The sequence below is a fragment of the Mirounga angustirostris genome, unplaced genomic scaffold, assembly GCF_029215605.1.
Source record: "Mirounga angustirostris isolate CCGP_5_RB_7025 unplaced genomic scaffold, mMirAng1.0.hap1 SCAF_9, whole genome shotgun sequence".
Lineage (NCBI taxonomy): Eukaryota > Metazoa > Chordata > Mammalia > Carnivora > Phocidae > Mirounga > Mirounga angustirostris.
This window is the reverse complement of record NW_026991717.1, coordinates 69,330,817-69,343,858: the sequence shown is the minus strand read 5'-3', so window position 1 is coordinate 69,343,858 and position 13,042 is coordinate 69,330,817. Positions and strand designations below refer to the sequence as shown.

The window sequence follows — 13,042 nt, the reverse complement described above, 5'->3', positions numbered from 1 at the left end:
TCTCTCTCACTCCTTTGGCTAATACGCCCCCTTCTCCAAAAGGTGGTTTCATTTGGGCCACCCTTCAAGGTTTGGATTGAATAGGTGATAGTAATACAAACTGGACTCCTTGACTCATCCTGGGGAGAAGGCCATATTTAGGCCAGTTCCTAGGCCAAATAGGTTAGGTCCCCTAGGACTCCTAGACTAGAGTTGAACCAAGACTTAGAAAGAAAAGAACTATTCTAGAGTGGATTGGGCAGCCACAGAAATACCATGGAATGTTCCAGCCCCCTTCAATGGCTATGGTCATATTCATTTCATGGCATTGATGTTTGGTTGATGAAACATGGTTTGCTAGCTAGGAGGAGAGGATTCACTGGCTCTGTACAGTCTTTCAGTATTGAAGTTTTCTTCCTGAGAGTAGCACACTTACTGGTTCCCGACAATCACTCCTCATTCTCTTCCGGTTGTCACTGGCATTTTAGCCTAGAGATGGTGGCATGGCTTTGATGACCTACCACCAAAAATGTACACAGAGAAGGAGGGGAAAGTAATCCACTTTCCAACCATCACCAGACACACATACTTCAAATAAGGGACAGAGTTAGTGAGGTCAGAGGAGACTATTGAAATCCCAGGAAGTGAGCAACCAGGGGCTCCTCTAGCCAGGAAAGCTTAATGCAGACAGAGCCAGGGCTTGTCATGCGGCCAGAAAGCCACTGGTTACATGGCGACATCCCTCAGGCCTGGGTCTCCGAATGGTTTCTGCCAGTGACTCTTTCTCAAAGCTCAGGATATCCACATGCCCCACACTATTTCTTTATTTCCAAGAAAAAAAAAATTTAGATACTGATTTGTAAAGAGTTACTTCTTGCCCTTTTTTTCTTTAAAATGACAAAACACCACAGAGAAGATAAAAGACTAACGACAGGAAGGTGGCAAAGGCTAATAATAGGCATTTGCACACTGTGAGGAATCAATGATTGCTGCTCGCTAATGGATGATATGGGAGGGAAAGCAAAGGTAAAGCCACTCTGACTAACGACGTCTGCTGTATTCGGAAAGGATTCTGAATAATAATAATAATAATAATAATAATACCACCACCACCACCACCACCACCGAGGGTTAGAACAGTACTCATCTCTGGGATTTGAGGCACTCCCCGCTTCAGTCTCCTAAGGGTTTGTATACCCTTTTTTTTTTTTAAAGATTTTATTTATTTATTTGAGACAGAGAGAATGAGATACAGAGAGCATGAGAGGGAGGAGGCTCAGAGGGAGAAGCAGACTCCCTGCCGAGCAGGGAGCCCGATGCGGGACTCGATCCCGGGACTCCAGGATCATGACCTGAGCCGAAGGCAGTCGCTTAACCAACTGAGCCACCCAGGCGCCCCGTTTTTTTTTTTTTTAAAGATTTTATTTATTTATTTGAGAGAGAGAGAGAATGAGAGACAGAGAGCATGAGAGGGAGGAGGGTCAGAGGGGTTTGTATACCCTTGTAAGGAGGACCTCCCCATCTTTATTCCCTAGGTAGTATTTACCTTTTGTTTTCTCTAGGTCCCCGTTATATCTGCACCGAATCCAACAAGCTGAGCCCCAGGATGCTGGACTAAGGTAAACCACCAGCACGCTCTCGTAGTTACTATGTTTGGGGTTCTGAGTCCTGTTATACATATTACTTCATTTAATACTCCCAGCAACTTTTTGGAGTTGGTGTTATTATTACAACACTCATTTTTACAGATGAGCAATCAGGGGAATGGTGAGATTGGTGGCAGAGCTGGGAGTCCCACCCAGGCAGCCTGGCTGTAGACTCTGTGATTTCATCATTACAAAGGAGTCCTCAGTGTGGGTCAGGGCACGTGTTTGCCCCAGCAGGGCAGCTAGACTTCCCGCAGAATACTCTAGTTCACTGGGGGAAGTGACAGACACAAGGATAAGAATACATGTTGTGGACTCTTCCCAGGGGGAAGATGGCGTGGTGTATGGCCAAGGAGACTTGCAATTAAGAGAAAAAAAAAATGTAATGAGAAAAAAAGATGTGGTAGCGTAGTAGCAGAACCGGACTTGGAACACCAAAAATCGGATACGGGAGTCATACGCATATACGAAGACTCCTATAAGCGTAGTAGTGTGTGAAGATGGCCGCAGTGAACTAAGTCTCCTGATATTCGTACCCTGGTGTGGCTCCCGCTCGCCTCCTGTGCGTCAGTGACTCCGGGCTGACCCTGTGACTCAGGGATGCCCTGAGTCTTCAGGGAGACAGAGAGGCCCAGCTACCCCGGCTGAGCCCAGCCTTCCAACCGTTTGCTCCCTTGTCAGCGTTGCCGGCGTGGGAGCGTGTCATCGGGGACAGTCCAACCCAGCTGAGCTGACAGATGGTGGCTGACACGGCTGCCTTCACGCGGAGCAGAAGGACTGCTCAAGTGTGCCCAGTCGAGCCAGAGAACCAGAGAGAGAAAGTGATTGTCATTTTAAGCCACTAAGTTTTGGGGGCAATCTGTTACCTAGCACTGGATAACTGAAACAGTAACTCATCAGTAGGTTTTCTTCTGCTATCTCAAGTAGTTGAAACCTAATACGTTTTGAAAGGTGAAAAGCATCTTTATAAAAATTCCAACCTAAGTTCAAAGATCAGAAGGAGCTCTCATTACTAGCCCCACGTGTGACTTAGCCTGGTGATTCTAACCCCATGAAAGTCAACAGGAAGTGCCTGAAAAGGGATTCCCAGAGCAAGGCTTCTCAAACTACTGTGAATACAGATCCCCCGGGAGGCATGCTGAGCTGCAGATTCTGATTTAAAAGGCTCGGGGTGGGGTGCCTGGGTGGCTCAGTCGTTAAGCGTCTGCCTTCGGCTCAGGTCATGATCCCAGGGTCCTGGGATCGAGCCCCGCACCAGGCTCCCTGCTCCACGGGGAGCCTGCTTCTCCCTCTCCCACTTCCCCTGCTTGTGTTCCCTCTCGCTGTGTCTCTCTCTGTCAAATAAATAAATAAAATCTTTAAAAAATAAAAAATAAAAGAAAGAAAAGCCTCGGGGTGTGGCAAGAGTCTGCAGTTCTAACCCGCTCCCAGTGATGGCAATGCCACTGCTCCATGAACCTCCGTCCACCAGCAAAGTCCTGGAGAACAAAGACCTGGCTGGGTTCCAAATGATGTCTTCCCTAAGGAGTCCCATTAAATTCAGAGTGGCCAGCGACTCACCTTCAGGCAGTAATAGCCCACCACACAGAGTAAAGAGATGATGGTGTGGACAATGGCCAAGGCCCGCAACGTTGGTGCCATATACCCAGTGCTCTCCTGCAGGACAAAGAACACCATCGCTTCTTCCTCTTCCTCATCATTAAAGGAATTCCACAGGTTTGCAACGTCCTCTGTCTCTTCTTCTAAAGGTTCTTCAGTGACCTGGCCCAAGACACATACTCTCTTACCAACATCAGAGAGAGCCTCTGCAACTGGGCTCCCTCCGCCCCCCCCCCCCCGCCCATTTAGCTTGCCAGCATCTGCTGCACAGAGTAGTGATGCAGCATTACCTGCCGAATGAATGAGGTTTTACGGAACTTATTCCTAGGACTCTCCAGTATCTCTAATAACTACGAACATAATTTTTAAGAGACAAAGACGATCTCTCCAAAAAAACCCCCAAAATTTCAAAGTTAGGAATGCTGCACTACCTACGCCGTGATCCCTATGCCACGGCAGGTAATTTCTGAAATGCTGTGGCCTGGGGAGGAGGCTGAGACACAAACACACACGTGTACAAGTGCATGCACATGTGCACACATGCACACTCAACATTCTCCATGCTTTTTTCGACACCTGTGACATTCATGGCTTCAACTGCCATTCCGACACAGATGGCCCCCAGATCCACACCCGTGAGGCTTCCCCTGCAGCCCCACCTGGCTGGCTCTCTTCGCCGGGACGACTGTCCGCAGTCACTTCAGCCTTGGTAAGTTTAAACCTGAGCTTTGCCACACCCCTCTATGGGCCTCCATTTCTCCTCCACAGGCAATGGAAAGCCATTACTAGTTCAACCTAGTGGCAGGTTGATGTAGGTAAAAGCAGGTTTTATAAAAGTCAGATTGGTGTTTTAGATAGAAAGGGAGAGAGGCCAAAGTTAGGATAGCCAGTTAAAGACGATGTCGAGAATCCAGAACCTATCATTCATGAATTCATTCCACTAACATTTGTTATGTGCCTATGGTCTATGAGACCCACTTACCAATGTAATGACTAGAACAAGCCTGAACTCTGGAAATAGTGCCCCAAATGGCTTCCCTGGCAAGTGGTGTCTCCACTCTCTGCACTGCTAAAGACCATATCCCTTTAGAAGCCAATGTCTTAGAAATTTCCTTAGATATTCACATTTTTGCTCTAATTAAGAGCATACATCCTATTATGATTTTAGAAAAGAATATAGTCTATTTAGTAAATAAGCCCTGAATGCAGTATCACCTTATAAAAGAGTAGGATGAAGTTGATCGCGAAGGCTACAAACAGAGCGAGGAACCTCAGGTTGTAGAAATTCCTGGCCAGGTAATGCTGAAAAGGAAAGGACAGGCAGGAGTAGAAGAGTTTTAGAAGGGAAAGAGACCTTCCTTCCCTCAAACAGAAGACCTTTTCTGGCTAGAAATGTATACAGGACAAGTCCTACTCGTTGATAATCTCTCCTCTAAGACAATCCTGGACTTACAACTTATTTGGGGAGGAACCAGGGACACGGATTTAAAAAAAAAAAAAAATTGCTGAGAATGATGCTTAAGGGAACCCTGCTCTGGATTACCCCTCAGGGAACCAAATGCCTAAACACATCACCCCAGAGGATTCAAATGCTGCTGTGAAGGGGTGTGTGTGTGCTCGAGCGCTTGCGCACTTTCCACTCAGAAAGTAGTGTATTTGGAAATTATGAGTATTCAAGGCCCACTGAAGAGCCCTGTAGCTCCCAGTCTGGAGGTAGCCAGTCTGTGGCCTAGTGTCTTCGTCCCTTTGTAAGTCAGAGCCTCTGCCTCTGCCCCCTCAGGGGGCAGCATTCCCACTGCCATCTTCCCCAGAAGAACTAGCCCTTGAGGACTGGAATGATAGCTGCTTGGGGAAAGCTCTCAAGCTCTCTGTGGAGGGGGCTCTCCCCAGTGATGTTGTCCTGGCCATCAGCAACTGTCCCTCACTAGGCAATGTGCAGAAAAGGACATTACGAGCTATGCTGAGAGCTGACTGCATGTGGAAAACTTTTGAGGAGTAATAGGTGAACCTAACATAACCATATTCTTTTTGCATCCCAGATGACCCAACTACTTCTGAATTTTGGACTACAATCAGCCAAGTCTGCACATGACACACATGAAGAACCAGCTAGAAAGAGGTATCTGCACCCTTCTGCGGACAGCACAGGGCATCCCGGGCTGGGTAGAGGGGCTGGAGCGCTTGGCTTTGCACAGGTTACCTTCTTCTCCTTTTCCTCCAACACACAAGGACCAGAAGATGAAGGAGAAGAGGAAAGGAAGAGGAATGAGAAAGAGGAAGAAGCATAACGACCTGAACAGTGAAACAGAATGTGGCCACTCGTCTGAGGTCTGAGTCAGGAGCGGGGCCAGGGCTGGAGCGCTTACCAGTAACTTGGTCTGATAGATTTCCAGCCCTTTGAAGAAATTAGCCATGAAAGCTTCAGGCTTCTCGACTTTCTGGCCCCGCCGTCGTTTCTTCTTCTTTGTCATGTCTGCCCACAGAGCCTCGGCTTGCTCTTCCTCTTTGGCTGTATCCTCCTTCTCCCCATCTTCCAGGCTGTAGGAATGAGAGACCCATCAGCACGGAAGGGCAGTGGGAGGCCTGGCCCAGAGAGGGAGAAAAAGAAATCTTGTCATTATTCCTGGAGGGTGGGAACTTCAAGTCTGTATCACCCCACAGTGCCTGGATGTCAACTTTGCATTTAATGACCAATGCCACTTTGAGGAGCTGCGGTCATAGGGGTGCGTCAGTTGTAAATGTGTTTGTAGTCCTCTTCTGATATGGGGCTAAACAAATTTTTTTTCCCTTCAAAAAAGTTGTCCTTTATTTTTAAAGACTGTTGGAATTAGTAATAGTACCTATTCTTCTAAGCTTGTGGTAGGAATTAAGTGAGATACTGTATAAAAGACCTTAGCACACTGGGCCACCTGGGTGGCTCAGTCGGTTAAGCGGGTGGCTCAGTCGGTTAAGTGGCTGACTCTTGATTTCAGCTCAGGTCATGATCTCAGGGTCGTGGGATGGAGTCCCATGTCATGCTCTGAGCTCAGCGGGGAGTCTGCTTGAGATTCTTTCCCTCTCCCTTTGCCCTTCCCTACCAAACCCCCCACACTTGCACTCTCTAAAAACAAACAGAAAAAGACCTTAGCACAGACCGTGGCATGTAATATGTATTCAATATATTAGATACCACCACCACAATTATATGAAGTTGCTAAGTGTGGGTGTTCAATGATTTGTTTGGCCAGATGGTGAAATTCTGATCTTCTAGTGCAATGACAAAATTAACATGGTTAATGGAATATGTTTATTGTACAGCTGGGGTAAAAAGAAGTGTGTCCAGGGCTTGCACAATACCTGTTTCTTGTATTAACAGAAATCAAGATTTCTATTTAGCACAGCAATACAACAATAGATGTCGTCAAGAACTACCTGCCACAGCACTGCAAGTAGCCAAAGTTACCGGGAACTTACTCTGTCTTCTCGGGCTCCATTCTCCCTTCTGTTTCATGTGCTGCTTTCATCTCTGCTGCCTGGACAAAAATAACAATCAGTCAAGTTTTCCTCAAATTAAAGAGATCACAGTCATGAGCCATATAGAGCACTGGCCATTTTCATCTCCTTGGTTGCACGTGCCCATGGCTTTCTCTCTTCGGAGTGCCTCTGCTTTCCTCAGGATCACAGGATGCAAGTGTAAGCCACTCTGGAGAAATGCCAATGCAAAGATTGCAAATTTAAAAACTCAGTCATCCTGCTATTATTCAACACCCAGAGAAAACTTGTGTGAGGACCCCATGGCGCTGGTCCTACTGCCCCACGGGGTCAGGGAAGGATGGGACACAGATCACACCAGGTCCAATCCACAAGCTGCTTCCACCAGACAGAATTCCTGCCTTGTCTTCAATCCTCTTAACTACTACCCCAGTCCCTCTGACTGATGACCATTACACTTAGAATAAAATTCAAGCTCCTCAGGGAGGCCTGTAAGGCCTATGTGATCATGGCCTTTTTCTCCATCCTTGTCTTATACCACTTGACTCGTTACTTCCTACACCTAAACAGCCAGACCTCATTTTCTTTCCTGGCACATTCCAAATCCTTCCCTGCACCATGACCTTTGCATAAGCCACTCCTCTCCCTGGAGTATGACTGCCCTGGTCTTTCCTGGGCCTGCCATCCTTCAGGACTTGGTTCGGGTGACACCTTTTCGGAAGTCTCCTTAACCATCCTATTCATAGTAGGGCCCGTATTCACTTTGTAACACGTGGCCTTGTTCATTTCTTTCAGCACGTGTCACAAATGGTAATTATCTTATTGATTTGTTGTCTTCTTCCACTAGAAGTTAAGATCTATTAAAGCAAAAGTGTTGTCTCTTGTTAACCATTGTATTCCCATGGATCCTATGAACACAGCTGGGTATGTAACAGGCCTTGAATGAGTCCCTATTATGTATCAAACTCTGTCTGGGACCTGGGGCTACATGGGAGAGCAAAACAGAGTAAATAAATTCATATTGCATGAAGGCCTACGGTTCTGATGCTTCCATCCCAGACTCTCCAAAATTAGGTGAGAGTTCTCTCCTATACATTTTCCTTTATCTGGCATTCTTCCTTCCTAACATTCTTCATGCTTGTACTGACTTCCACAATGTCTATTTTTCTTCCACTAAATTACAGCAACAATGCACTTCTCACTCACCGCTGCCTTCTCAGAGCCCAAAACAGTGGGAAGCACATATTAATTATTCAATAAATATTAATGAAATGAATGAATAAAATTTGTCTTTGGCCTCTGATGTCTTTACACGTCTCTCTTTGATGCTAGAATGATGCTGTGAGTTGGAGGCTGCCATGGAGGGGAACACCCAGAACTTTCCATGACCAAGGGGCTCTGGATTACTGTTATTCCCTTAATCTAGTCAATTGACTCAAAGTCCACACTGGATAGTAGGTTCATCTCAAGAATGAAAATATTCCAAGCATGATGCTGGGCTAAAGGATATCATCTGGACCATTTGGGACACTGCAGAAGTACCATCTCAAAAGAAAGGTCTCCCCTTTTGCTCCCTAGGTTTCTCCCACTATCTGAAAGTATGCTTTATGCCACTTCACTTTTATGAAAGATCCCCATCAGGACCTGCCTATGCTAACTGCAAGAAATCAAAAAAGGATTTTTACCTTTATAAAATGATAAATGCTTCTTTGCTTTATGCCATTTCGGCTTATGACAGGTTTTTATAGGAACACTCTCATTTGGGTAGTGAAGGAAACCTCTCCCTGGTGTTCTATGCTTTCCGTTCACTCACTGAACCTGTGCACCATGAGGACTAACCTTCTAATAAAGTGGAAGACCATCAGGTTTGGCCTCCACAATGTACACTGAAGACCACTCAGCAACTAGACCCTAAGACAACCCTCTGAGTCTTGCTCTTCCCAGACATGGCAGAGAATTGCAAGATCAGGGTACAGAAGGGCTGGCATCTAACACGATGTTGGTGCCTAGGGAACTGGTGTCAGAATGGACAGCAAGTCCATTTCTGGGCATAAAGAAGAGATGACAGAAACAATTTGTGCTTACCTGTGCTTTCCTTTTCTTCTGGACGGTACTCTCTAGCGTAGGGGGTTCATCTTTGCCAATAATCTCAGAGAGGTCACCCAAACCCCCTTCGGGCCCATGCTTTAAGCCACCTTCCTTCTTTGGGTGGAATCCAAAGAGATCGGACATAATATCTGCATCTCCCTTGTCACCCTTCACAAAGTGAATTAGTTCAGGTGGCACACCTGGCTCAGTCACCTCTGCCCGCTCGGCATCCAGAGCATCATCATGGATACCAAACTGCGTTGGGTCAGGCATGTCACCCAGGATCTTGGTCACTCTGATGTTCTTTGCCCCTTCCACTAGGCCCCCTCCAAACACTGTGTTCCAGAGGATCTGAAAGATTCCTCCCAATATGGTGAAGAACAACCGGAAGAGCCCCACAAACAACATCCAGAAGAAAGAGAAGAACACCTTCACTAGCTCCTTCATCGTCATCTTTTTCACCTTCCTGTACTGCTTCCTGAGGTTCTTCAAGGTTGCCTTCTTCAGGAAGTTGGCAACATTCCTCTTCACTGAGGCATAGGCCATGGCAAACGCAGAGGCAGACTCAAAAGACTTGGCATCCTCCTCTTCACCCTCAATTTCTAACATATAAGATGAATCTTCATCTTCTTCCTCCTCCTCGTTGGGCCTGTCCGCTGAGTCAGATTCGGAGATCTGAGAGGCTAACTGCATTTCAAAGATGGTATCCTCACAGAAGTTCACAAACAGTTCCATCTTTTCCTGTTCTCCACCTTCATTGACCACATCAAAGATGAACTGCCGCTTCGATTCCTTCACTTGGGGCTTCTCCCATTGAGTTCGACTGGATTCACTGATCTCGAAATAAACGCGCTCAATTTTCTTGGCCCCACCCATGATCTCAATGCGTCCCAGGTAGGGTTCGAAGTAATTTAGTACACTTTCTGCTGGGTCCAACAGACACTTAAGGCGAGAATCATTTGGCATATGTTCGGAGAGATTTGTCAGTAACACTGCTACATTAAACCCTATGTCCTTGGCCGGCTCATGGAACCGGTTTACAAAATCAATGTAATTAAACATATCATTCTCATCAGCTTCTGCACACGAAAGGAGAAAGTCAATCTCTGACTGTGTGTACTGTTTTTGCCCTTCCATGGCCTTCTGGAACTCTTTTTTGGAGATAATCCCTTTACCATCTGGGTCATATTCTTTGAAGGTGTCTGAGCTGGTTAGGTCTTTAAGTTTCAAGAACATGTCAAAGAATTTCAAGATCATTTCTACATTGGTAGATGACTCTACCAGGGTGTCAACCATCTGCTTGCCAATAGTTCCATTTACCACATTCCCTGTGAGGCAGGTTCAAAAAGACATACAAATATATAAATAAACCCAAGTCATCATGTAACTGGTCAGGTAGCTATTTTTAGAAAACTTGTCTGCCCAACCAGTCGGCTCTTTTCTGACCGTGATGGTTTGGAAATGGGTAAGAGGGAGCAGCAAGCCATAAAGACTACACCACTAGGAGCCAAGGGGGAAAGAAACAAAGGGAAGAAGGAGGTGGCCACGCCAGTCCCTTCTTTCTGGACCGGGGCCTGGGTAGTGGTTTCATTATCAGATTACTGGGGACACATAGGGATAAGTGGTGCCCCTCTTATCCCCTTAGACCTCGTAGGGTGCCCAACTAGATGGCTGGCATACACACTGGCAGCCAGATGTACTGAAAAGCAATGGGGAGAGGGAGAGGTTAGGGAAGAGCAAAGCTTGGAGGTTTTCCCCAGTTCATTCTGGCTTTCCTATTAACATAAAATGAGTTGGTTTCAGGCTTTGTCCATCAGACCATGTGCCCCTCACTCATTTTTTGCTTCTGAAAATTTGGTTTTCTAACCAATGTCATATGGCATCAACGACCTGCCAGAAGGATAATCTGCATGATTAGTACGGTTAGTGCTCAGACCAATTACAGTTGTGTGAATGCCTAGTTATACCAAACAGCCCAACCTTCCAGGAGGGACAGAAGCATCACCACCATGTCCTGAAGGAGATCCAAGAGTTCCTTCAGCAGCTCGATCTGACTGGAATCCTAGAACAGAAACAGGAGATACCCCTGAGCTATCTGATCCCTGAGCAAAGTTTAGGGCAGTGAGCAAGAAGAGCCTGCTCTGGAAAGGTTAGGTGAAGGTCGTGTCCATTGTGCTTGTGGACATCTTATCATCCACTGTTTGTAGCATTGGGGAGGCTCGCTGTGGCCTGACTCATCCAAGAGAGCTCCTTTAGTTTCCCTTGTATTAGTACAATGTGGCAGACATACTACTTGTTGTCCGAAACTACTGAACAACCCAATCCACCAAAGAGCCATTAGGTATTTCTACTAGTTCATGTTGTTTTTTATCCTGGAGAATGATCAGGTGAGCTTTTGGGGAATACTACTGCAATCCAATTAAGGTGTCAAGGTTATAATCCCCAAGCGGGTTCTCCTTTCTTTCTGGGCTAGAGTCTCCTGGTTCTAATTGGTGGTGATCTGGGTGCCACTGGTCCCTTAATATGTTACAGAATTGAGACTATTCCTCTGGATGGTTTTGCTACTAGTCTGTTTGGTTTTCATTTTGGCCTTGCAGACAGGGCATCACCAAGTTAGCTCTCTGTTTTAAACTCAATGTCACAGAAGGAAAAACAACCCTTGGATCATCTGAGGTGGGCAATCTGAGGGTGATCTTTAAAAATGTGCTCTGGGCCACACTTCTTGTACAGATTCTCTCTCACAAATACAGTTCTTTGTTGAGTCTCTCAACTTTCAGAGGGACTGCCCCCCCTTCAGTGTGGGTCATAGCTACACATGGACTATCACAGAGGTGCAGAATACGAAGAGCTGGAAGAGATCTCAGATCGTCTATTCTAATCCCCAAGATTTCACAGACGATGGACCCAAAAACCAGGAAGGGGGAGTGACTTCCTGAAAGTCACCAGAGAAGAGGTAAACAGGGCCAGGCTCCTCTCTCCAGAGCCTCTCCACTGCACCGGCCCGGCTGGGCTGACATAGGAATGGACGTATTACTGCCAAATTAGCGGCGCTCCCAAGAACTCTCTCCTCCCATAAGGCCAGAGTCAAAAGGGGAAAAATGAAAGGGTTAAATAGCACATTCCACAAGAGAGGCAGATGTGACAGCCTTGAAAATTTAGTTACGCGTTACTTAAATTAATGCTGCAAATGTTCCTCTAATCAGCCTGAAACACATCCTGAAGTTCTCCCTCATGTGTTGCCATGGAGAGAGGCGATCGACAACTATATACACTCCATTTATTTGTTCATAATAAATGCTCGGAGCGATTCTGATTCATCTTGCCAGAGAGATGGGGAGTGAGAAGGAAAGGCAGCAACGGGGAGGAAGGGGAAGCCAAGGTGAGAGAGGAGGGATATATGAATTACAGAGACATGCAGACATTTGACAGACCCAGAAGGGGCTGGTAGATTGTCATAAATTGACACAACAGTGACAAGCGAAAAGGATGGGCATCATAAAAAGCGAGTGTTGAGGCAATTATGTAAAGGGTAGGTTGGTGGGACACAAGGAAGGAAGCTGCATCCATGCAAAAGCCTGTCTAGGACACCCCTGGAGCCATTCGTTCCTGTCGCCCAGTGAAGCTCTCGGGTGTAAAAGTGAGACCTCATCTGCATGGCTGGTCCAACCATTTGATCAAGCAGCCACATCCACAGGGGGGAATACCAAGGGGTGAGGAGTGATTCAGCATTTCACATCAATGACACAGCGGGGAAGGGCCACAGTACCTGAGAGAGTTTCATCTGCATGTTCGCAAACACATGGAGGAAGCCGACCACTGCGTCCCACAGCCTGCTGTGAGCCAGACTCTGTTGGTTCCCAATGCAAGGGCCCTATGGAGAAGAGGACATCCTTATTTCACGGAGACTTATTTCATCACGAGCTGCTCTGAATCTCGCCCTAGTCAGTGCACAGGACACCTGCTTCTATCAGCAGATAGCTCCTTGCAAAAGTCACGTATTTTGTGGCGCACTATTTTCCCAGGGTATTACTTTTTGCCCCCCATCATAGGGACCTATGTCTAGGAAAAACCACCAGGAATTTCACAGTGCAGTGGTTTCTCAGAGATTTTCTTTTAGCTTCAGAATGCGTTCTTCAAATAAAATACTACAAAGAAGAATATTATTTAGAGTGAGATGCACTCCTGCCCACTCTTACCTCCACCTTGGCCTAAGAGGGGTTACGAGGAACCCCAGGCTTCCACAATTTGAAAAGCAGGCC

The 13,042-nt window shown here is 46.5% G+C and overlaps 1 protein-coding gene and 1 long non-coding RNA gene across 2 annotated transcripts in view; one reads left to right on the top strand and one right to left on the bottom strand.

The window, feature by feature from the left end:
- The window catches only part of RYR3 (ryanodine receptor 3), a 509,236-nt gene that overhangs the window by 16,692 nt on the left and 479,502 nt on the right, over positions 1 to 13,042 (bottom strand). Inside the window, 7 exon segments of the mRNA XM_064570716.1 lie at positions 3,186 to 3,386; positions 4,440 to 4,526; positions 5,591 to 5,762; positions 6,678 to 6,736; positions 8,781 to 10,111; positions 10,764 to 10,845; positions 12,550 to 12,654. Of these exon segments, the coding sequence (XP_064426786.1) occupies positions 3,186 to 3,386; positions 4,440 to 4,526; positions 5,591 to 5,762; positions 6,678 to 6,736; positions 8,781 to 10,111; positions 10,764 to 10,845; positions 12,550 to 12,654 (2,037 nt within the window).
- LOC135361594 (uncharacterized) lies at positions 3,434 to 5,612 on the top strand. Its single transcript, XR_010405083.1, has 3 exons — positions 3,434 to 3,933; positions 5,264 to 5,343; positions 5,454 to 5,612. It is a non-coding gene; the product is annotated as an uncharacterized LOC135361594 (long non-coding RNA).